Genomic DNA, 26,628 nt, shown 5'->3' on the forward strand with positions numbered 1-26,628 from the left:
TGACTTCGCTATATGAGTGTTGTAATGTCCGGAGTCGGGCATGAAATAGATTGTAGCTTGCCCATGCCGTCGTCCAACTTATCCACGCTGAGGACACCGTTGAACGGAAGGACTGCTTCTCATCGAGAACGAGGAATATGGGATTTAATTACAGTTTCTACAAGAGAACGTTACAGTTCATCATTTTAACATGACTGAAAGTGGAACGCACTCCCAGCAGCCGCGCAACAGCTGCTTATAGACACTCTGTCCTCCCTAGATTCCTAGGTGAGTGAAAACGGCCATTAAAACCTGCTACCAATTCGGAGCGTTCAAAGTCGTCGTAGCCGACCCGCCTTTTAGGAGGGGGGGGGGAGGTTTACACACACATTTCCTCACAGGTTTCACTAACAGCGCTGAGGTGAGTGGGTTCTCGCAACACAGAGATTGACCCGAGCAGGCGCCTCTTAATCCCCAAACTGACCTCGCACAGTGGCCGCCGCGGATTTCAATTGTCTGGGGTCTTCAAAGGCCCGTGAGGAGACACCGCGAAGCACCTCCTTCCGGGAATTCCTGGAAAGCGTTGGCGATTTTACTAACAATACTTGGTCCGCAGACCGCGTTTTGTCATAGCGGCGCCGATGGGGTGTTGATGCTGCACACCATCGCGACGCCGTGACAGGTGGAGAAGGCTTCTATGGTCGCTTCTGGGAAGCTCGCCATCCTCGCAGCAGCGACTGGCTGGGAAAATTTTGCAGGTCGGTACCCTTGCAGGCCGTTCGTAACACCGTGCGAAGCCGCAGCTAAGTGTCTGAAACGGGTCGAAGCTGAACTGCGAAAACACCAACTCTAGGATGTGAGACGGCTCATTACAAAGTGTGCAGCAGGTTTTCGCCTTCAAGCGCTACTGGAGTGTAACATGCTTCCGAACTGTTTATTTCAAAACGCACGTGCTGAAACGTAAAAACAAATTATCAAATAATCATGTTAGAGTTATATTCCACATGGTCTTACTCCTCTTCACCTTTCATATGTCCATCACAGGTTTCCCAGAGACCTTTGTCTGCCGTGAATGCTAAATCTGCAAGAATATATTCACACCGAGGATGTGATCTGGTTAGCCGCTATGCTTATGGCGCATGAAACAATATTGCGCGTGGACATTACTGTGTATGAAATCTTGATCGCTCTTTAAGATGACAGCTGATGCCGTAATCGGGAAGCTTGTCAATGGACTATTCGCAGAAAGACACAAAACAGAAGAAGAAAATATGTACACAGAAAGAGTATCATTTGCCTCCTTAATGATTAACTGATAAGCCATCAGGGTTATACAGACAAGTAATTAAACGCATATAATGTGGGGCCTGGGTGCATGGAATGAAAGACTTCGAACAGGGAATAGACATGCGAGAAGCCCGCTCGAAAAATTGAACTGCCACATAGGTAATGGTATTTACAACGAATTGTGTATCTAGACTTGCCCACTAATCTTCAAGCGTTTGCTCTAACAACGAGTCTATTGACCCTTTTCACGGAGCAGTTTGTTCTAGAGAAACGAGAGAGTGCATTCGGCAGTGAGCCACACGTAGCCTCAGCGACAGCGCACGATTACGAAGCCATTACCACTTCCAGGTTTCAGCTGTCGGAAATTCATCTTAGTTTTAGCTCACGTACTGTGCTCTAATCATGCTCGATTGAGTCCTGTGGAATGAGGACGTGCGCAGAAGTTGGCTGCAAAAACAGCGACTGTCATATTAAGTAATATAATGAATCTGTGTGGTCAAGCTCGCGGACCGCTCGTAGAAACACCTTTACATGTTACCGCCACATCGAGATGTACGGCTTTCGCAGAGGATACAGAAATTTGATCATCCGCGGGCGTTGTGTCGCAAACCTTCAAGCTAATCGCTTCAGCCCAGGAACGCCAGCAAGAGCGAGTACAGCCAGGTATACAATGACGAAGGAAGTAGTGCACCTTCCTGTAATAGTATGTTTAGCGCAGAGTATCTACACACATTTACTCTATACTGACACGGAATCTTATGCCCACTTTATCACCAACTTGTCAATAAGGGAATGGGCAGACACTTGATTACGCGCGCGCTATATACGCACATTAAGTAACAGACTACACCGGTAGCGCACCCATGGTCGAAGCTAAATGCTTCCTGACGCTCCACAAGAGTAAGCTAGTTACTAGTGATAATACATCTTTCATACGATGTATTACAATGTGAAAACGGCTGCGTTTCAAGGCTTGAGCGCTACAACTATAAATATATCGGAACTCAGCACACCTGCAATCGATTAAGCAGAAATAATCTGATAGTGACCGCACCAAGCAAATTTAGCGAGTCAGAAATGCAACAAGCCGCTGCTTTAAAATATTTTACAAATAAAGAATGAAGAGTAAAAAAAACTAATGCTTATTCAATTCATGAGCGCAAACATTACATTACATTAAAACAAGCACCATATACGCTGCTCGCGCCGTTTTGAAATACCTTATTCTGCTTCTAAATCGCCTTTTCATGTTCTTTTAAGCTATGCCCAAAGCTTTGTGTCGTCCAACGGGTCGCCATCTACGATATGTCCCGAAACCGAGGTTTTCTAAACTACACCGCTGGTTTAACAAACCCATTGTTAACGCGGAGGCGCGCAATGGACGACTGACCACGTGATCAAACATAGCAGCGCCTACGAGATCGCCTTGAAAAGGATTGATAACCTAAATTCGTTATCCATCATTCAAGAGCACCGTCGCCACAATAAAAATGACAGCTGGGACTGTAGAGACTTCACAGACAACTTTAAATTATTTTTTTTCGCGTGTTCTCTAAACAGCTTGTTCTCACACATCTGCTAGTGTAAAATGCAGCCGATACTGATTTCAATAGTGGAAGCTCTTCCTCAACCTAATGTCGCTTCAGATTCCATGTCGCTGTATTGCACAAACCGCAGAACTGAAGCTTTTGACGTTTAATTTAGCTCTGTAATTTAAAAATGTTTATGCTCGCAAACAGAGGTGACAATCCTTATTCCTATATTATGTCTTATTATAACCACATTGAAGTACTAAGCCACACCACCATGCTATTATGTAGTCGTGGGGGCCATGTTGCCAAAGATTTATGCAACCAGGAGAAATCCTTTATTTCTCGTGACAAGGACATCGCACAAAAGGCCAGCCACGTTGCAAACTACTCCGCGCACATCGTCTGCTTAGTGCAAGTGCTTGTCGGCTCACGGACGTCTCTGGAGAAGGTCATTCTTCGCCGGACCTTCCGCTCGATGTTGCTCAGTAGTGCGGCTGCGTTTCCACATCGCGAGTCAATGTCGTACAACTTGTAGACAACGCGGTCATTGTCACTTGTGATGGCTGCAGTCAGAGGGAATGAATACATCGAATAAATTCATATACTCATACTCGCCTAGATCTCTAGGCAGAATTTTTCAACACTCCGCCTTCATGAAGCCTATTTCATTTCTGTACAGGTTCATAATATACCGCATGCAACAAACGCTCAAAATAAATGATGACACCGAAATTGGTGGTAACCGGCAATAAGCACCAGTCGTTATACGGCCCTAATTCCTCATGAGACGCTTGTTCACAAGCCAGACGCCGTTCTACTTCTTGGTTATGTGCAGATAGTGCCAGTGAACGTAACCGGCATCGCTGACCTTTTACTCAATATGAGCTATTGGTATCAAATACCTCCCCCGACTGGCGATTACGTTAGGATGTGGATGATTCAATTAATAATTGAATACCTAAAGCTTTATAAGATATTAGGACTCGAAAAAATGCGTACTTTATCCATAGTGATTCAATGAAAGGAAAGATTCCTTTAATGTGGCTTTATTTGTACGCTCGCTGTGACTAAAATAAACGCGCGTCGACGTAAGAAAAAATCACGGTTTTAGCACTAAACCTGAAGAACAAATGCGGCGTTGATGTATACCACTAATCTTACAAACCTCATTAAACGCGTGTTTGCGCGGCTATCCTTGCATCTTATAAACTATTCGTAACGTGAGATATGTCTTACTGATAGGCAACACGCGAAAATAATGAAGTAAGGCAGGACACAACAGTAATGATCTGTGACCTCATCACTACGACATAGTCGTCATCGTAGAAATCTACGACATTGTATATACTGAATCTTTGCAAGATTATGCAAGATCCTTTCAGATTTTTGTATAGTAGAATTCCGCTTGCGATGAGGCAATTTTCGATAAATGTCATAAGATTAGATGTACACCTCATGACATCGCCGATTTGCTGCTGGAGGCCTAGGTGCCCAGTGTACGAGTCCTTGCTTGTATCTTTTTTCCCTTTTCACTTGGAATAGTGTTTGTGATGTTACATCTGCATTTTTTGTACCAAGATTGTCAGCACTATTCGCTTTGCTTTTAAGCTAATATATGTTACTGCAGCCTGACACCCCATTTTAGGCTATAAGTTCTTTTGCTGCGTCATATCCTGCCTGATCCATATTTCATATATTATATCAACTGCTTATTTGAAGTTTATTCAGTATTTCTGAAAAAAATTTCATAAAGCATGGTATGTACTGTCGGAGTGAGGTATAATCCACGAATTCCGAGGAAAAAGCTCTATATTTCCTACACCGTGGCGTGCAACATTGTATGCAAATTTTCAGCATATACGACATACGAACCACTCATGTGACGCACGTTGAACTATCCACGTAACTAATCCGCACAGATATTCGTTATTTCCTCAAATACCACGTTATGGAGACTTGTGACGCCAACTGTACCCATTCTAGAAGACTTCTAAGGATGAAATAACTCCCACATACTCAGCTTCCAGTAGTAAGCCAAGTCGTCGTAAGCCTCCCGCAGCTGGTATAGCTGTTCCTGTATGTCTACGAAAAAGAATCAATGTTACATTCATGATCTCTGACACGCATGGTTAGTGCGCGTTAACTGAACTACAGCTTGCCAAATGTACTGTTCTTTCTCTGTGCAAATCATTTAGTGACGAAAAACCCTATTGGGAAAAAGAAACCAGAGAATGCTTCGAATTCACAAAGGCGCAGCAAAAGTTCTACCAGTTCATTACAATTAAGCACAATATGGGTATAAGTTCTCCTATATTAGTGGTTTCAGTACACTGTCAAGGTAAATATTTTGCAAAACAAGTTACTGTAGCCGATTGCGTAAACGCCTCTAAAACATGTGGTAATCGGCTGCAGTATAGCTAAAACTTAAAGAATTTAATTATAAACTTGCATTCGGAAGATTGCAAAGCTATGCAAAGAAAGTATTTATTGGTTTTTCGCAAAAAGCTTGTTGGCTTTACATTTAGGCTCATAATTGTTTTTAAAGGTTCAGGCTACAGACACTGCAGTTACGTCTCTGAGCTTGGTAATATAAGACAAACGTAAGATCCAACGTAAAGTACAAATTAAGGCACATGTATATGGTAAGCACAGAAAACTGGAACTACTCTAGCATACATAATTAAACTGCCACGTTTCCACCGGGTAAACATTCCTAGAATGATAATTGGTTAGGCGCTTCTCAGTAACTAAAATTATACAAGTCACTGTTATTCGATTCGTCGCCCAAGTTCTGAAAAACTACTAATCGTGATTGTCGCCATATAGTTAGTTTTTGCTGAATATTCATTAATGCTACCCTACAGAGTATAGCCTAGGTCCTTTACCATATGCGCTTAATTAGGTGTGTATGGTCCACACGCTACTCTGTTTTTTAATGGAATTGGAATTATTTGCCTACTTCAAGAGTTTTGAGGTGATCCATCTATGTGTCTCTGTCTGTCTGTCGCTTACCCGAACTCAGTGGCTCAAGTTTTCTACCAGTTTGAGCAGCTAGGTATGTGCTGGTGGTTCCGAGACCGTCGTCGTCGTTTTACCTTCGTGATTCTAGCTTGGTCAGCTGACTGTCATCATGGCATCGTCATCAAGCTTTCTGTGCTGACTCAGCATCCGAAATAGTCTGTTTCGGCCGCTAGGTTTGGACTGGGGGTAGTGATACGAGAGTGGTGATTACACTGTCATTACAGCTTCGATATCTGACTCTTCATGACGTGGTCGTTACGCCTTCTACGTCGACTCATCACCACAAGTTGTAGTTTGGGCAAGTCGGCATGGTGGTCGTGATTGCTTCGTTGTTGTTTCCAATGTATTTTCAACGGTGCATCTGAATTGAGCTGAGGCTTCGGAATTCAATAGGACTAAATAATTGCTGTCTAATTGCAAGTATTTCAGTGATCGTCTAGGCTGTACAATTTTTTGTATATATACTCTTCACAACCTTAATTTGGTCTTCTGTTAACTCATTTTCGCGTTTCTTCACGAAGAATTCGCTCGGTAGCGTCATTCGTTCTGTCTACGCCGTATTTCTGCCACGTTTCTGGTGTCGTGTAAGTACTTGTTTGCACTATCGGGATCGCGATGATGTAAACGTTCTATCCTAGTCTTTTCTTGCTTCGCCAGCGTTCTGAACGGCGCCCCTTGTCAATTATTACAAAGATAGATCGTATTTGAGCCGTCAATCATAGCGAAAGTGTAAACTCAAGAAGGGGTATTGCTACACTACAGCGGCCCATGTCAAGCATGGTACACGAATGTAGTCGCGCTTTTTGGAAGGGCATATTTCTGGGTTATTAATTTGTACGTATGGTTAATTTTAACACGTTGTAGATTTACCCTTTTCTCCACGACAGCGTCTGGGGGATTCCATGAGAAATGCACAACTAGGCCAGTCGCACACGACTGCGATTCGACTGGGTGAACGCTGGCTGAAATGACTGCTATCGCTGCCACTGAGCTATCTTAGCTTATAGGGCACAAGTTTCCTAAACGAAGTGCTCGAAATATGTTGTTTGCAGCTGACTGCCTGCCCATGCGCTATCAAAGCCATGAAGCAATGCGTCGAGTGAAGCATTCTCTCGAAGGTGAATTAGTTCGAAGGGGACATAGCGTATTGGTGGCCATTTCCTCGAATTTCACAGGAACCATTCAATACTAGGGCAGAAACACCCATGGCAGTTTGTCAGAAATAAGATTTCCCTTAAGAAGATTTTCACTGTTAGCGCACAGCAGGAAGATGGATCACCAATCAGAGCTCCCTCGCTTTGACACTCGACAAAAGATTCTGGGTTCAGTTAATAAATTAAATTGAAATTATTGCAGTCGATGCACAAGCATTCCTATGCCATTTCTATTCATTCCTATGCCAGAACTCTTGGTCTACTTCTTGCAGTCTGGCTGTTGCTGTGGACCATCTTGATGCGACGCTTTTGCAAACCACGCGACAACGCAAACCCAAAAAAATTGGAGGCTTATCAAGGTTAAGCCCAGTGGATGCGAAGCATCCACTGGGATTAACCTTAGCGTATCCTTAGCGTTTGGAGGCATCTTGACCGCATACACGCCCGGCGCAAGGACGCTGGCGCGGTTGCGGGCACAGAGACTGACGCGACGGCGGGCGCGCGCCGCTTCATCCCTGGCGTGACGTCACATATCACGTGATGCAGCGATGGTGGCGCCGCCACCGCGTCACGCGCGACGGCGCGAACCGAAGCGTGGAGGCCTCCGCCGGGCGACGTCCGACGGCGCGATATGAGGCCCCATCTGCAGCCGGTGTGACGTCATCACGTGACGTCACATCATGTGATCTCACTTCAGGGTCAATGGTGGCCACCGCCGGGAGGCGACCGACGGCGCGATATGAGGCCCCATCTGCAGCCGGTGTGACGTCATCACGTGACGTCATGTCACGTGACGTCATGTCACGTGACCTACTTGAAGGTCACTTGAAGGTCAATGGTGGCCACCGCCGGGAGGCGACCGACGGCGCGATATGAGGCCCCATCTGCAGCCTGTGTGACGTCATCACGTGACGTCATGTCACGTGACCTCACTTCAGGGTCAATGGTGGCCACCGCCGGGCGTCGCGCGAAGGCCCGAAACCTACGTTAATATGCTTCGCATAAAATTTCACGCCTACACCTTTAAACAGCAAATCACGATTGACATTAAACAAAGGCTGAGAAAGGACCCCGTATGTGATTTAACCTATTACGCACTATCCCTGTGCCCGCTTTTCCTCAACATTAAAACACTTCATTGCACCATACAATAACTATCTGCCAAGCTACACGTCTCTTCTTGACATCTTCCTTCTACTTTTTTGTGGCTCTCCCAGTCGGCTTTGTTACGGGATACATGTATGCCTGTTTTGTACCAGCTGACGTGTGTCAGGCAATTACGCTTTAATGAATATACCAATAATTATGTTGTGAGCATAATAAAAATTGCGCGTGCTTTGACAATCTGCAGTACATTGTCGTACTCGCTAGTGCTACTGTCAAGTACATCAAATGTATTTTGAAACTTTTTCCCGCCCAAGTATAGACAGAGACACCACAAACAAATAAATCGCGGATACTTACCAGGGTTACTAACTTTGATTGTGGAGGAGGCACTATCGTATTCGTAGGAAAAGGTACCTCTGAAAAATGAAGGTGGAAAACTAATCGGCAAAATATTTTGTTGATATTGAAACTATTTCACAGAACAGCATACAATACTTCGCACAAAAAATACTTGCTCCTCTATACGCAGATGTTCCCCTTCTTTCAACGCGTATGAAACTTCCAGTCCTTCTCTGACGCCATTGAATCCTCTTCGAATGCGATTTGCATTCTTAAAATCTTTCGAATGCTTTCAGCTGGCTATCTATCTGCCTATCTGTGCCTCTACCCGTTTCGTCATCCAACTTGGATTACTGGGCAGAGCAGGGTCTTATGGGCAGCTGTGCTTAAGGAACCGGCTCAGAAAGTAAGCGTGCGACCAAATTGAGTCACTGCGCATGGGACACTGGGTGTGAACTGGGCTTCAATGAATATCGTTTATGCCAAATGCCAATTTGGGTCATTGAGTTTGCGTCACTCGTTATATGCCGTTCTTTAACGAACCTCTTTTACGCAAAATTCGGACACGGGGTCCGTGCCTCTGGTTACGTGTCACTATGCATTTGCAGCTTTTCATGATAACCATCACAAAACTAACCCACCAAGGGTTGGTTGCTAATTGCAATTAAATCACCGAACATCTCGCAAGTATGGATGCGCCACCAATCTTTCTCACGAGAATAAGGATGTGGTAATTTGTCTTTTATTAATTTTGCTAATAACATCGTTGTTCACGCACATATTGTATTACTGGAAACTTCACGCTCCTCTGGGTAGGGGCATTCGTATTTTAGGTATTTCAAGCAAACTTGGGTCAACGGTTATTTGATATTCCGTATGTGAGGAGGTCGCGTGACCATAAGTCGCTGCTTGCTTCTGGAGGATCATCCGCAGCTCGACCAGGGTGTCGCGGGAGGGAAGTGTAACGTTCTTTTATTCAGCCCCACCTGCTCAGGACTAGGGAAGACCACAGCCTTGAAGTGGGACGGCAGCAAGATCGTCGTTAACGTCTTGAAACTCGGTACCGCAGCCAGACAGCCTCACTTCTCCATCCGACACTCATGAAGTTTTGAAGCTGGGACCTACAGCCCGACTACCTCGCTTCTTCCACTCCGCACAGCTGCCTTCTTCTCTAGGAAAAAAAATTCCTTACATTTTTCTCCTTCCCTTCTTCGGCTCCCCCTTCCACAACGCATGTCTTTTCCTTATTCGTTGTTTGTCTACAGTGCGCGTCCTGCGAGTTCAAGCTGAAAACCCCGGTCCTCAGTCCCCAGCGACTGCGAAGAAACTGAGTATGGGAACGGTCAGACCTGTGGCGCAGTAAAGGGTGCTAAGAATCTCTGGATCCGGACAGGCCGCCATTGGAATCCGAACCTGTCAACGTTTAACGATGGAACGTTATCTAGTGAGGCGAGTCTAGCAGTTCTATTGGAGGCATTATAGGGCATTAAATCGGATATAATAGGGCTCAGTAAGGTACGGAGGACAAATGAAGCATATAGAGTGCTAAAATGTGGGCACCTCCTGTGCCAACGAGGTTTAGCGGAGAGACGAGAACTAGGAGTCAGATTACTGAATAAGACTGATACAGCTGATAACATACAGGTATACTATAGCTTTACCGAGAGGGTGGCAGGTTTTGTTGGGCACCTAATCAACGGTACAAAATGAAGATCGTACATGTCTACGCTCCCACCTACAGTCATAATGATCAGGAAGTCGAAAGCTTCTATGAAGACGTGGAATTGGCGATGGGTAAAGTCAAACCAAAATACACTATACTGATGGGCGACCTCAATGCCAGGGTAGGCGAGAAGCAGGCTGGATACAAGTCATTGGGGTAATATGGCATAGATTCTAGGAAAAGCAGGAGAGAGTTATTAGTAGAGTTTTCAGAACGAAATAATTTGCGGATAATGAATACCTTCTTCCACAAGCTGGATAACCGAAAGTGGACGTGGAGCACCCCGAATGGCGAGAATAGAAATGAAATAGACCTCATACCCTGCGCAAACCCTGCCAGTATACAAGATTTGGACGTGCTCGGCAAAGTGAGTTGCAGTGACCATAGAATGGTAAAATGTCCAATTACCCTAGACTTGAGGAGGGAAAGGAAGAAACTCGTACATGAGAAGCCGATCAATAGGTTAGCGGTAAGAGGAAAATAGAGGAATTTGAATCAAGCTACCGAGCAGCTTTTCGGCTTTAACTAAGGAAGAGGACCTTAGTGATGAAGCAATGAACGACAATCTTATGGGCGTCATTAAGGAGTGTGCACAAAAAGTTGGCGGTAACTTCGTTAGACAGGATACCGGTGAGCTATCACAAGAGACGAAAGGTCCGATAAAAAACGCCAACTCGTGAAAGCATTTATCCCTACAACTAGAATAAAACTGTGAGAACTTTCCAAGCTAATCAACAAGCGTAAGATAGCTGACATAAGGAAGTAAAATATGGATAGAATTGAGCATGGTCTCAGGAACGAAGGAAGCCTAAAGGCAGTAAAGAAGAAACTAGGAATGGGCAAGAATCAGTTGTATGCTTTGAGAGACAAAGCCGGCAATGTCATCACTAATATGGTAAAATAATTGAAGTGGCTGAGTTCTATTGAGATTTATACAGTACAAGTGGTACCCACGACGGTAATGGAAGAGACAATAGTCTAGAGAAATTCGCAATCCCACAAGTAACATCGGAAGAAAAAAGAAAGCCTTGGGACCTATGCAAAGGGAGAAGGCAGCTGGGGAGGGTCAGGTAACAGAAGAGTTTTCGAAGTATGGTGTGATATTGTTCTAGAAACACTGGCCACCCTGTATATGCAATGGCTCATGTCCTCGAGCGTACCGGACTCTAAGAACGCCAACATAATCTTGATCCATTAGAAAGGGGACACCAAAGACTTGAAAAATTATAGCCCCATCAGCTTACTGTCCGTTGCCTACGAAGTATATTTACTAAGGTAATCGCAAATAGCATCAGGAACATCTTACACTTCTGTCAACCAAAGGAGCAGGCAGGATTTTCTAAAGGCTACTCAACAATAGACCATATTCACACTATCAGTCAGTTGGTAGAGCAATCTGCGGAATGTAACCAACCCTTATATATAGCTTTCATTGATTACGAGTAAGCGTTTGATTCAGTTGAAACCTCAGCAGTCATGCACGCATTACGGAATCAGGGTGTAGACAAGCCGCATGTAAAAGTACTGAAGGATATCTATAGTAGCTCCACAGCCACCGCCGTCCTCCATAAAAAAGTAACAAAATCACAATAAAGAAGGGCGTCAGCAAGGGAGGTACGATCTCTTTAATGCTGTCCACAGCGTGTTTACAGGAGGTATTGAGAGATCTGGATTGCGAAGGATTGGGGATAAGGGTTATGGAGAATGCCTTAGCAACTTGCGATTCGCTGATGATATTGCCTTGCTTAGTAGCTCAGGAGACCAATTGTAATGCATGCTAACTGACCTGGATAGGCAAAGCAGATGGGTGGGTTAAAAAATAATCTGCAGAAAACTGAAGTAATCTTTACCAGTCACGGAACAGAACAGCAGTTTACGATAGGTAGCGAGACACCCAAAGTGGTAAGCGAATACATATTATTAGGGCACGTAGTGACCGCGAATCCGGATCATGTGACTGAAATAATCAGAAGATTAAAAATCGGCTGAGGTGCGTTTGGCAGACATTCTCTGATCGTGGACAGCAGATTGTCATTACCCCTTAACAGAAAAGTGTATAACAGCTGTGTCTTACGAGTACTCATCTATGAGGCCGAAACCTGGAGTCTTACAAAAAGGGTTCTACCTAAGTTGAGGGCGATGCAACTAGCTATGCAAAGAAGAATGATAGGTGTAACGTTAAGCGATAAGAAAAGAGCAGATTGAGTGAGGGAACAAATGCGAGTTAATGACATCTGAGTTGGAATCAAGAAAAATAAAGTAGCATGGGCAGGGCATGTAATGAGGAGGGAAGATAAGCGATGGTCATTACGGGTTACCTACTGGATTCCAAGAGAAGGGAAGCGTAGCAGGGGGCGGTAGAAAGGTGGACGGATGAGATTAAATTTGCAGGAACAACATCGCCATAATTAGCTACGACCGGAGTAGTTCGAAAAGTGTGTGAGAGGCCTCTGCCCTGCCGTGGGCGCAGCCAGGAAGATGATGATGATGGTAATGAATTATCGCATTGCCCCAGCCAATTTTGTAGGCGACCGTCTTTGCAACAGCACTGATATTGTCCACGTGTCTCCCGTCAAGCTGTTTCCTCGGCGTTCGCTTATCCTTTGACTTACAGCCACGTTCGCCGCTCGAAGAAAGGTGGGAAGAAGCGCGTATGCTTCATCGCTTTCATCGCGTACCTCAACGCTTTCAAATGGCCATAACCATTGAAATCATCCTGGATATTCTGTTCTTTCAAGGGGGCGCTATCGGCGACACCGCCTTATATGAGCGTTCGGCCTGTTTCCGTCATTTTAATTTTCAATTTTTTTATGTTTTATATATAATGTTTGCAGAAATGGGTGGCGGTGGTGAGGGAAAAGGGGGTGAAAGCAACTGTCAGACCAACTTGATTCTCTGAGTATGGCATTCGGGATATGGTGCTCCTCCTCATTCATCCTCTTTGATGCCAAAAGTCTGTACCCTTTGTTGTGTGGCTCACTACTGAAAAAATAATACTTAAAATTCCACGAGCACTGTGCCCATTGGACCTGAAACATATATTTAGGCAACGTAGTCTGAATATATATCCACACAATTCCAATGGAAAACTCGCGTTTCGCCATTAGATGATAAAGCGGTTACGCACACCCCCTGTCTGGCAACTCTGTAACACTCCGTGCGCAATTGGTGCGTGTGTAGAAGATAGAGGGCCCATAAAACAACGCGAGCGCCGGCGACAGAGCCTTGAGAGCCTCCAGAGTCCGTGCTGTTGCTTTTGCAATAAAAATGATGCGTTCCCAAAAGGCTCTGTTCCATAAAGCAGGTAGCACTTGCTGAATGGAACTCAGTGCAGATCATAATGTACTTGAAGGCGGTTGAGAATAAAATTTTACAATTTGGTAAGTAAATTTTTTCGGTGTCGGAATATTCAGCCAAGAAAATTTTTTTCTCAGTAACCAATCAGAATCACATTTCCTTTAAAGTTAACCTATAGTACATTATTTGTATTAGAGTACGTGCTTTTTCCTCAACCTTATTTAAGGAATTAGGGCTCCCAGAAACACTACAAGATTGATTTCATCGACATTTTAAACCAAATTATCCTTTGACATGGTAACTTGATTACGAAAACTTATTAGGCTGCGATTTATCCTTTCGAAGGTTACTTCAGTGTGCATGGGAAAGGAAGCTGCGTCTTCATCTGTAGCAACACCCGCTGTCAGTCTTTGGATGAAATATGCTATATTTTTGGAATTTCTGAAACAAGAAGGCTCGCGGCAAACAGGTAAACGAAGTCTTACGAATTTTTTTCCTTGATGTTAGCGAAATTTCAGGTTTATTGGGAAATTTCCTTTGCTAAAGAGTTGATCTTACTATTCAATTGTGTCGATATACTACTTCAGCAGAAAACTGGGAAAGGCTTAGGCTTTACCTTCAGAGACTGATGCAATGAATATATTGGGTTACTAAGTTGTCATTGATGTATGTGAAATTATCATTCATAGTGTGTGTTGGATGCAAGGCATATAAGCGCGAAGCATTGCGTAAACCGTTTGATTGTAGTTGAAACAGCCCGTATACTTGTATCCTCGCCTGTGATTGCAGTCAGTTTCTAGCATTATAATTCTTCCGATCGAGCTGCATGGTGACATTTCCGGCCAAATATCATACATATTATTTCGATATCATCGAGCAAAATTGGACAAGTGACGAGTCGCCGCGAGAAGGACGATCACGTTTGTCGGTGCTCTTGGCGTGAGTGAGGGTCGGCCTGGCTGTCTGGCTCCAGTGTAAATAGCCTGTAAATAGCCTTTTTCCTCTGTGCCTTTCCACACATGACAGTCTAGTGGAGGTTAGCGATCTGCGTCCTCTCCACCGAACTCCGTAATGGTCGGAACACCGAGCTTGTCACCATGCCTCCCGGTGACGAGCCCGCCTCGGCAACGGCGTCGGCTTGTCCGACTGCTATAATTGTCACGGTTGCCCTACATCGCGACCCTGGTGTGTTCTCTGGCCGGAAGGGACAGGACGTTGACGAATTGATCAACCTCTATGAACGCGCCAGTGCTAATAACAGGTGAGACTTAACGATTATGCTCGCCAATCTCGTCTTTTATCTCGGCGGCACGCCATGCGTGTGGCACCAATCGCATGATGACGAGATAACCAGTTGGGAGTGTTCCAAAGAAAAGCTGCGGGAATTGTTCGGTGACCCCATTGGGCGCAGAGTTGCCGCGAGAAAGGCTCTTGTGTTTCGTGTTCAGTCATCTACAGAGCCGTACGTTTCATACAATCTCGTCGTCTTGGCTCTATGCCGCAAAGCTGACGACACTATGCCCGAAGCACACAAAGTGGCACATGTGCTAAAAGGCGTCGCCGGTGCTTTCAATTTACTCGTTTTCGGCAACGTCTCGACTATCGACACCATCATAAAAGAATGCCGTCGCCTTGAACAAGCTAAGAGCCGCCGTATCTCATACCACATCACTCGGCTAACCAACGCTGCTGCTACGTCGACATGTGAGGGTCGACCGCATCAGACCATAACCGGCGATGACGTTACCCGTATTGTTCGCCGCGAAGTTGAGGCTGCCTGTTCACCAGCTTTCTCCGCGAAGCCTCCCGATCCCCCAGCAACCACCATTGCCATGATACAGGCCGTCGTCAGACAGGAATTTGATAACATAGGTCTGAACTCCTTGTGTTCCACGTCTCAACCCAGCGTTACGCAGTTTTCTCGCGGCCGTCCTCGTCCCCAGCAGTCCATTCCTGCAACATCTCGCCGCAACCCGTGCGAATGCGTACCCCTGATGACAGGTCGACCTGCTTTCGCTGCTGTCGCATCGACAGGGTCACTCGTCACTTCCGCAACCGATGGTCCCCACATCCTTCGAGAAATGCCACCGCTTATTCCCCAAATTTGGACCTTCTGTTCCCTATACCACCCGCCATGAACCCACTGCCGCGGATGCTCCTGCTCCGAAGCTTCGCTACAGCCGCTCGCCCATACATCGATGCCATCAGTTTCATTCGCCCCAACCCCGTCGCTTCTCTTCGCCGCCCATCGCCCCTCGGATCCAGCGTGGACCCTAGCCACTTCAGCTTCTGGAAATGAAGCTCCGTTGTCGACCCTGCCCTCATATCCTCTGCTCACGTTACCTACGAACCAAAACCTCCTTGAGGTTGACATTGATGGCACTCCTCTCACCGCACTCATTGATACAGGAGCACATCTTTCTATTATGTGTGCTGCATTCCCACGACGACTGAACAAGCTCCTCACCCCAACGCCGGCACGCGTCGTCCTTAGTAGCCTTCGCCTTGAGTTGCCGATTCTCGCAGTACCTTCTGACGCACCCCACTGCCACTTACGCCCCACCGGCTTTCTTCGCCTTTCGCCAAAGCTGAATTACACTGAATTGCTGGCTTCCCCACCAGTTCCACATGGCGAGTACCTCGTCACTCTTCCGCCCGACATTCCAGTACAACATGACGTTACCGTGACTCACAGTGTACTTACTATTACTACGAACCCCACCGGCATATCTATCTAACTTTGGATTGGCAAAGCAAATTCTTCCGTAAGGTATTTGCCTTGGCACCGTTGATTGTCTCGGCGACCATCACGTGGGAGCTTTATCGACCCGTGGTTCTCACGAGCTTAGCAGGTCCCTCCCGCCAGCCTCGGGCGCCGATCCCAACGTAAAGAAAATGGTTGCGACGGACCTTTCCACTGCGCAGGCTGAAGACCTTTGCCAAGTATTATTGTCCAACCGGGATTTTTTCGACTTCGACGATCGCCCTTTAGGCCAGACGCTCGCGGTCAAGCATCGGATTCTTACTGGCGATGCTACGCCTATTAACCGACGACCGTATAGAGTTTCTGCGTCGGAACGCCAAGTAATTGAAAGTGAAACGAACAAAATGCTAGATAAAAACATCATTGAGCCTTCTTCGAGCCCCTGGGCGTCACCTGTAGTGTTGGTTAAGAAAAAGGATCGAACGTGGCGCTTCTGTGTAGACTACCGTCATCTGAACTGCATTACAAAGAAAGACGTCTACCCGCTCCCACGTATAGACGACGCCCTTGACTGCCTGCATAATTCCAGCTATTTCTCTTCTATTGAACTTCGTTCTGGATACTGGTAGATTGGTGCTCACGATATTGACAGAGAAAAAACCACGTTCATCACACCTGATGGCCTAGACCAATTTAAAGTAATGCCGCTGGGATTATGCAACGCCCCTGCCACCTTCGAGCGAATGATGAACTCTTTGCTCCAAGCTTTCAAGTGGTCCACGTGCCTCTGCTACCTCGATGACGTCATCGTCTTCACGCCAACGTTCGACACTCACCTTGAGCGTCTCACAGCTATACTTTATGTATTTCGAAAGGCGAAGCTGCAACTTAACTCGTCCAAATGTCGTTTTGTCACCGCTAAATTACTCTTCTGGGCCATCTCATTGAGACTTCCGGAGTACAGAGGGATCCTGACAAAACTCGCGTTGTCCGAGAGTTTCTGGTTCCGATGACAGCCGCAGGCGTTCGAAGTTTTCTAGGGCTATGCTCGTACTTTCGTCGTTTTGTTCCAGATTTTGCAGCTATTGCTAGACCCGTCACTAATCTTTTGAAGAAAGGCGTGTAATTATCGTGGGGTACTGCAGAAGCCGCCGCCTTCTGTCGTATCCTCACTCTTTGACCTCACCACGTATTCTCGCCCATTTCGACCCTGATACCCCTACAGAATTGCGTGCAGATAGCAGCGGTCATGCGTAGGTGCCATTTTAGCCCAGCCTCAGCGTGGCCAGGATAACCTTATCGCTTATGCGAGCCGCCTCCTAGTGCGATCGGAGCGCTACTATTCCATTACGGAACGAGAATGCCTTGCTGTTGTCTGGGCGATTTCGGTGTTCCACCCTTACCTTTACAGTCGCCCTTTTTCCATAGTCACTAACCATCATTCTCTCTGCTGGCTCTCATCGCTAACAGATTGTATGTTCCGGCATGGCCGATGGGCTTTGAGGCTACAAGAATTTTTACATTCCATGGGGTACAAGTCTGCCCGCCTGCACCAAGACACTGACAGCTTGTCGTGTTACCATGTTGACGACTGACTGGTCCAATATTGCCAATATTTCTTGTGTATTCTCTGTAACACATCTGCTTCCTTTCGCCGACGACCGAGGTCGTGACGTCTACATCAGAGCACTCATCAACCGTTTCGAACACTCTCCAGCCAACGCTGCCCTACGCCTCTTCGTCCTCCGCGTCGGTGCTCTGTACCGTCGTAACCCTCATCCGGACGCTTCTGAGTTGCTACTTGTAATGCCTAAACACCTCCGCTCCACCGTTCTAGAAGAGCTTCCCGACGCACCAACGGGAGCACACCTCGACGTATCTTGAACCTATAGCCGTTTACGTCGCCTTTTTTTTCTCACCGGGCCTTGCTAGTTCCGTAGGACGTTGCGTCGCCGCTTGTGAACTTTGCCAACTACGCAAATAGCCTTCTCAGCTCCCCGTTGGTTACCTGCAGCCACTCTACATCCTTACAGAGCCCTTCCATCGTGTCGGCTTAGACCATCCCGGCCCAATTCCGTAATCTACATCATGAAACAAATGCGTTGAAGTCGCGGCGGACTACGCTACCCGCTACGCCGTAACCCGCACTCTTCCGATCAGTTGCGCAGCTAATGTAGCTGACTTCCTCCTACATGATATCAATTTTATGCATGGTGCTCCGCGTCAATTGCGAAGAGACCGTGGCCGTACGTTTTTGGCCAAAGACATTGACGGCATCATGAGTGCATGTTCAATACAGCATAAATTTACCCCCTGCCACCACCCCCAAACGAACGGCCTCACTGAGTGGTTGAAGCGTACCCTTACAAACATGCTATCCAAACGCGTTTCAGACGGCCATCGTGACTGGTACCTGGCTCTACCTTGCATTATCTTTGCGAACTACTCTTTCCCTCTCGAAACTGTTGGCTTTTCCCCGTTTTAGCTCTTGTATGGCCGAGAACCGACGCTACCACTGGGCACTGTGGTTCCGTCCGCCACAGCTTCACCTAGCGATTATGCCCGTGAAGCAATTGCCCGTGCTGACCATGCTCGCCAACTTGCGCTCGCTCGTCTACAAGTGTCTCCAGACAAACAGAAGCAACGCTACGACCTCCATCACGCTGATGTCTATTTTGTGCCCTGCACCCTCGTGTCGCTTTGGTCACCATCGCGTAAAGTTGGTCTTTGTAAAAACTGCTTTCCTCTTACACAGGCCCATATTGCGCGCTCCCCCAAGTGACTGATGTCACCTATAAAATCGTTCTAGCGGCGCCCACTACGTCTTCTGCTGTGACAACCAGTGACATTGCCCATGTCGCCCGACTCAAGCCCTAGAACTCTCCAAGCGTATTGGATCTTTAACAGCACCGTGACGGCGCTTTTGCTGCAGGGGGGGAGGGGTTAGTATTATGATATCATCGAACGATGCTCAAGAGACAAGCCACCGCGAGAACGACGATGAAGTTGGTCGGTTCCCTTGGCGCGAGGGAGCGTCGGCCTGGCTGTCTGACTCCAGTGTAAATAGCCTGCAAATAGGCTCTTTCATCTGTGCCTTTCTACACGGAACCATATGAAGAAAGGGGCGCCCCTCTACTTCCTCGTTACCGATTACTATACAAGTATTAAACAGATCATCTCCTTTGACATGGTTATGTACATCATTCATGTCATCCGCTCTTTCCTATGCCTTATTTGGCAATGTGTAAAAATTCTGTATAATAATATTTCTATGCAAAGCGTTTACGAAATTTCAAATTTATCTTGCTCTTCTAATCTTAGAGTAATACTCATGGATATGTATTGGCTGGAAAGACAAGCCCATCATCATTCTGTCAGCGCCAAGGAGGAAAGCTGGAGGAATATTAAGACTTGTAACGAGATCCTCATTCCTTTCTATACCTCCAACCCTTCAATTATATCTGAAGATTTTGTAGAAACCAGAAAAATATTTTGCTGAATTACATGTAAAGACCATTGTATGTGCGTTCAATTCAAGAAAGCTCCTGCAGCAGACGCATGTACCGCACGTATTTTTAAAGTACAGCGACATTTATTGCGACGCTTCAACTGCATCACACATGCAATGGTATGCATGCATCACTTACACGATTCTTTCATATTTACACGCAAAGTCCCTTTTCGAGAAACATGCACTAAGCAACACAAAACATCGTGAATTTGTGCGAACTGCAGTACTTTAAGTACACAGGAATGACTAATAGATCAAAAACATCATACAGCTGATTTAGGATTTTAATATGGACATCTTGACGAGATCCTTCTTAGCAAAATTACGTGCGAAGAAAGACAATATGCTAGTTTACAAATTATATACACATACAATATCTGCAACACTGTGAATGATATACAGGGCACTAAAGGGTTAAGTATTAGCGACAGGAACTTACTCAGTATAGTTGCTTTCTGTGCCTTTTTCAGCGTACCAAGTGTATGCTTTACCCGCCTCATTAGAAGCGCGTTGTGTAACGTCCCAAAAAATTGTGAAGTTTACGGTTCCTTCGGGTTCCACCGTGACATCTGTGCGGTAACACTCGTAGGTGAGAATGGGCCTTTGCTGAGTATCCTGTACAGTAGAAAGAGAGCAAAAACGGAAGCATGATTGTGCTTGAAAGCACAATCTTTTATGATATCCACAAAACTTTGAAAATAAATCATTTACGTCGAAAACGATATATCACCTAGTCCTTCCTTCACTGCTGGCTTGGTCACGTCTAGATAGAATCTCATTTTCCAAGAAATTATATTTTTCTTGACAATATCTACCATTCGTCTCCGGAGCATGTATTTTTTAAACAGTTGCACTTTTTATCGCTTCTAAACTAATTCTACGCCCCTGCTATAAGGATGACTGACACCTATCCTTTCATTACGACCGGTATACTAGTATACGCATCTATAGTCCGATAACATGAAAGCGTTACTCGTCTTTCTTGTATTGCTTTCTGACATGTATGGTATTTCAATAGTGAAAGTGTGCATTTGCAGGTGCGGCTGTTTTCTATTGCTATGTATATGTTAGCCAGTGAGTACTGCCATATAAATTACGTCGATTAGCATTCTTTGCCAACTCAGGGGTTTTCAGGCTATCTGTCTATGTATCTATCTGTTTATCTATCTGTCTGTCTGTGTGTCTGTCTGTGTGTCTGTCTGTCTGTCTGTCTGTCTGTCTGTCTGTCTGTCTGTCCGTCCGTCCGTCCGTCCGTCCATCTGTCCATCCCTCCGTCCATTGATCCATCCTTCCATCCATCCATCCATCCATTCACTCACCCATCCATCTGTCCATCCACCTAACTAAGCTAACCCAGTGGCCGAACTTGTCTACAAACTTGGGTTACGAGGTCTGTTGATGTAGTCGAGATGCCATCACAGTCATTTCGTCGTTGTCTTTGAAGATTCTTCCTTTGGGGCGGAATTCAATAAGTTGCGATGCGCGTGCACAATTTCTTCGCCAAAAATATTTTTCGTGCAATAATAAGGGTGGAACCGAAACGGCAGCGCATTTAACTTAACAGCGTCGTGTGAAAAGGAGGAGGAAGCAAAGCTCGAATTAAAAGAGGAATGAAAGAAGCGTGGTGAAGTGATGACATGATCGCATGTCATGCATCTGTAGGTGAGTCTTTATCTTTACAGTAAATCACTACACAGCCTATAAGAGTTTCATTTTCTGGGCGTCTGCTACAGGGACGACAAGCGCTGCCGCCCTCGCCCGTTCATCGCACCTCCGCCAAAAGAATCGCAGGGAAAATTTCACGCATTCGTTTAACATTTCCACGAGATACCTGACTCATGGGCAGATTGTGACATATTTGGCACCGAATGAGATGCTCAGGCTGAGAAATTGGCGGCCGCGACTGCGGTACGAACCCCACCGGCTAAAACGCAACGACGTCCATCCTCACCATAAGTAGCGGCTTACTGTGCTTATATCGAAAGTAATCACGGAAGTAAAGAAAAAAGAAGGCTGTAATTAAATAGTTCATTGGCCTTAGGACACTTCGGTATGTGATTGCGCTGCGCAGTCTTGCAGATGCACTCGTAGTGTCGCGCATAGGTCCAATATTAGCGCTCTCGGCAGCACATCTAAGGTGCTGGTCGACGATTCCTATCGAGGGCACAGAGAACTAGTAAAGCAGCCCTAAAGTGAAATGCAGAAAGAAGGAGTGGCTACCGACACTCCCAAAATTAGGACAAAAAAAACTTCACGACGTAACCCTTTGCACGGAAAGGCGACGCTGCCTAACAAACAGTGACGTCGTATCACCGTTCATCGCGTCTTCTTGGCTTCTCCTCAGACGATAAAACACGATGATACTCAACACCAGATAAAGTTTATTTTGCAGGTTCAAGCGACCACATTCCGTCTGATGCGAAAGGCACAAAGGCACCTACACTTCAGTTTTCGAGACCAATAATATATAATTGCTGGCTTACGTCGGGGCCTGCAGCCCATAACTATTCTGTCGGTCATAACGCAAGCGGCGCCTCATACAAGTCAAGGCGATTCAGTCAACATCACCACCATAATCAGCACCATCGTTTCTATAAGTTGGCAGCCTCATGAGAACGCACGCTTAACTGAACGTCTGAGTGTTGCACAGCGCCGTACACGAAGCACATAACGATTCGACATTCCGGGCGGCTTCGGATCAAATCGGTTCCAGTCGTTGATCTTGCGACAGTGATGCACTTCGTTCGGTGCAGTCGCAGCACATAAAATATAGCAAGGTGGGGGTCATGGTATCGAAAAAGTGAGACAGACACCATTCTTCAAGGATGCGAATGCGGCCTCACAGTACGAAGCGAACTGTGGCTCAAAAGTAAGGGGGCGTTAAAATTCCGCACGAATTTTCGATGTTGTAAAATGCCATCATTATATATTTGTGTTAACTGCAGGACGAAGCCCTCTCCGAGCAATCTCTAATTGTCCTTGAACTTCACTAGCTGATTTCGTTGTGCCTGAGAACTTCTATAGTTCATCACTGCCCCTATTTTCTGCTGCCCTGGACAGCGATTCCTTCCGCCCAGCATACACTCAGTATTTACAATGGACCACAGATCATCTGCCCTCCGAATTACGTGGCCTGTCCAGCTCGTTTTTTCTCTTAATGTGAAGTACCACTAACTCTCCTTGCTTTGTAATCGGTACCGCTATTTTCCTGTCTATTAACGACGTGCCTAACATTTTTCGTCCAACCGCTTGTTTGAGCAGTGGTTAACTTGTTCTAGTGTCTGTTTGTCAAGCTCCAAGCCTCGGCCCTGTTTTAGTACTGGTAGAGTGCAGTGAATGGACTCCTTTCTATTCAATGGCAGTGGTAAGCTTCCATTCAGGAACTAGCAACACCAGCCATATGCACTCCAACCATTTTTTTATATTCTTATGTAAATTTTCTTCTCATGGTCAGCGTTCTCTGTGAGTAATTGATCTAGGTAAACTTACTCATCCACTAACATTAGAGGTTGACTATCGACGTTGAATTCTTGTTTGCTTGACAGGCTATTCAACATTGCCTTTGTCTCCTGCATCATAATATTCAACCTACGCTCACACTTTCTCGGTTAACGTCCCCAATAAACTGTCGCAACGTATCCGTAGCGTTGCTGCACAGAACAATATTATCGGCAAACTAAAGGTTGTTGATATATTCGACGTTGATCGTCACTGCTAATCCTTCCCAGTCTAACAGCTTGAGTATTTCTTCTATGCATGCAGTGAATATCACTAGAGAGATTGCCTGTCCTTGCGTGACAGCTTGCTTGAAAATAAATTTTGCACTTTTCTTGCGGATAATTTAAAACATGTGAAGCCGGAACTATCACTGAGGGAGAGTCAAATGAAGTCTCAGAAGCTGTGGATACAAGCGCTGTAACTGAATGTAAATATGAAAGTTACACATAAATAAACTAATCTTTGAGTCGTGAGCCGACGGCTGGAAGCACTGCGGCCTTGATGCGAAACTCATTCTGTCCGTCACCACAATATATCAGACATTCTTCTAAAACGCTTCACTTACAAATGTCCTAGCTTCGTTCAAACGCACGGAATCGATAACCGAACTGCACGCTGCCAGGAGAAAACTTAAGACAGAATAATTCAAGCGGCGCCAAATGCTTCTCTTCCGGATACGACGCTTTTTAGTGTCCGCGCTTAGCACCGCGCAGGCTTCACATTGTTCCCTTCGCAATACCAAGCCACTGTGGTGGGCTTCTTCGTGTCGTAATGTTGACCTGACTACTGTGCAGCAGGCGCGGGTCACCGCAGGACCGTCGCCTGCTGGAAGAAAATTCTTGCGCTGAGTTGAAAAACACACGTGTATGACTAGTTACTGGTTTGGCGCACGCAAAAAAGGTGTAGTGGCATCTCTGAGCGCGAGGCGGCGTGCTGTTTTACCAAAAATGAAGTGTGTCTAGTGTTAAGTGTGAGCGTGGTTATTACATACGAACGCGTGTATGTGTTCGTGTGTGCGAGCGTGTGCGTGTGTGCGTGTTTGTGTTCCTGTGTGTGCGCGAGTTTTATTTTATTTCACAGAACAATGCTCGTTCGAACAGTCCACCTGATTTTAGTATTAATGGCGGTAGTGATTTTATTCTCCGTTTCTCTTTTTTATGTGTCATAGTACGGACGTGCCGCTTCACAAAATATAGAGGATTGCCGTCCGTCGTACGCATACGTCCGCCCACACCGTAGGCCAAGGCATGAACAAAACCATGGGCATAGACACTTCGTCGCTTCTACTTAATGCTGAATTGAAACTAACACCAATATAACAGAAGGTTGAGGCTAACAGCACGGAAGGGGGGGGTGGACAGATTTTGATAAGTAGAAGCTTTTAGGCGATTTTCTTTTGTATATCAGTCGCATGGAGAATTATAGCCTCAAATGCGTTAGTAAAAATTATTGTCCACAATCATATGAGCTAGAGAAAGCTCAAACTACAAAAAATGCTGTAGGAGTGCTCAAAACGCACCATATATTGAGTTGACGGTTGTCTGTGACGGACACTTCTATTTTCTACCACCCAATAAAGTGTCAAGATGAGCATGAAAAATCAGGCTATTGCGCGCAATAAGGAAGAAGAGCCTATCAGACATCAAGCAGAAGTTCGCAGCACAGCATTAATAGTACTGCCTTCCACTGGAGCGCACGCCCAGAATATAAGCTCTAGAACTGCTTAGTGCGCTTTCAAATAAGAAGTCGGAGTGCGCCACAAATATATAAGAACGCGCCATCCTCGGCTATCAGTTGCGACCGCTAGCTAATCGGCCGCAACAACGCATTCCAAGGATTACCCGCGTGAGCTACAGAGGCTGAGATGGACATGATTATATTCGTATGACTGCCACCCCTGTGTGGTAAACATTCCTTCTTACGTCGGCAGCTGCAACGGTTCCCTGGGTTTTGTGAAATGACTTACGCCTGCCATTGGCCCCTGTACAGAAGTTCGGACCATCGTTTCCGTTATATACGCGCTTTCTTTTTTCTTTACTACAACACTCGCCTTCGCAGGTGTGGACATCGCAAGCTTGCTGATCTAACGAAGTTTTATTTTTGTCAATGCACTTTTCTCCTAGAATTTTTTTACGCCTATATTGTTTGGTAAGTGTGCTTAGTGAATTCCGCCTGACTCGTCCGGGTGCCATCGTCACGCCTTATCGCTCAGCACCGCAAGCTGTGATAATTTGAGCCACTAGGTATCTCCTGGTGGTCGTGATGCCGTTGCGGACAGTTTACGGTGGCCATTGCAGCTTTCTTATTGCACTTTCGTCATGTTGTCATCATCACGCCATCGTAACCAACTCAGTCATCCCAAGTTGTATAAAAGTTTGGGGAACTAGGTAAGTGCCCGTGGTCGCGATGTCATTATGGTGGTTGTATCGTCGTCATTCAAGGTTTGTTCTGCGACTGTCGTTTTGCTATCGTCATCCCGCCATCATATTCATAGAGTCCCCGTACGTTAGTTGGAAAACCGGCGTCGTGGGGGCGTCGCTGTCTTTCTAGAGTCATCCCTCCAGATTCGTCATTTAACTCTGGCTCATGCTGTTATCGTCACTTCATCATTGTCATAAAGTCTGTGATGAAGTCGTTGCCAAGTCGTTATTGTAACACACTCACTGTCATCATATTGTACGCACACCATTGACATGGTATTTATGTCCTTGGCCCACCCTTATACGGTAGTAATGCATTCGTTGTCATACCATCATTCTCAGGCCGTCGTGGTCCTTCTTTCGTCCTCGATTCAAGTTTGCTTCCGCCTCTCATAATGCCTTGCCATTGCGCCATCGCATCATGCACGAAGGCGAGTTTTCTGGTTCTTTTTTTTATTATTGCGCTACAATTAGGCGAGTAGGCCGCGCCGCTCCTTAGACCTCAAATGACAGCTCGAAGAGCGGTTTGTGTTTAAGTTTACACGTAAAAAATTATATTTTCTCGCATATTAAAATCACCATCAGACGCTATCATGTCTGTAAGTTGTGTGTAAGAGGCATCTTACTAATTTTCAGACGAATTTTAGTATGAGGAATTCAATTATTTCATTAATTCAACAACCACGCAGACGGTCTGCGGTTGGCGATGCGTGGTTGGAGATAGATTTCTCAGCCGCGGGCACCAACACGGACGCCTGAATTTCTGCGACAAGGGGCCAACACTATAGCATTAAAATGGATTTAGAATTTTAGCAAGTCTTGAGTAGACCCATATTTCCACTAACAACCGCTGCACATGCTTAAATACACTTCCATTTTGTATTGCAACACCGCGGGCTTACTTGAAAAAATTTCAGTGTTGGATCCACAGCGGAACTTCCAGCGGCGGCCATCACAGTAACGGCAGCAAGGGCCAATGTCAGACCCATGATTACAGGAATCCACGAAGACCTTTCAAATATCACCTGTAAAAATGAAAAACTTCACTAACTGAAA

General features: G+C 45.8%; 1 protein-coding gene across 1 annotated transcript; it reads right to left on the reverse strand.

Annotated features, from left to right (window-relative positions):
* Positions 1–989: 989 nt before the first annotated feature.
* On the reverse strand, positions 990–26,628 carry LOC142563302 (uncharacterized). The gene is made up of 6 exons (XM_075673855.1): positions 26,475–26,628; positions 20,094–20,269; positions 8,438–8,496; positions 4,815–4,880; positions 3,230–3,361; positions 990–1,060 (listed from the first exon to the last, which is right to left on the reverse strand). Exons 1-6 carry the CDS (start codon positions 26,559–26,561, stop codon positions 990–992), a joined length of 591 nt encoding a protein of 196 aa, XP_075529970.1. The 5' UTR covers positions 26,562–26,628.

This window comes from Dermacentor variabilis, chromosome 11 (assembly GCF_050947875.1).
Source record: "Dermacentor variabilis isolate Ectoservices chromosome 11, ASM5094787v1, whole genome shotgun sequence".
Classification (NCBI taxonomy): Eukaryota; Metazoa; Arthropoda; class Arachnida; order Ixodida; family Ixodidae; genus Dermacentor; species Dermacentor variabilis.

Coding starts and splice junctions, on each gene's coding strand:
- LOC142563302 (XM_075673855.1), bottom strand. CDS start 26,561: ATGGGTCTGACATTGGCCCTTGCTGCCGTTACTGTGATGGCCGCCGCT. Junction 8,497..20,093: donor ACAGAAAGCAACTATACTGA/GTAAGTTCCTGT, acceptor TTCATTTTTCAG/AGGTACCTTTTCCTACGAAT. Junction 4,881..8,437: donor AATCAAAGTTAGTAACCCTG/GTAAGTATCCGC, acceptor TCTTTTTCGTAG/ACATACAGGAACAGCTATAC.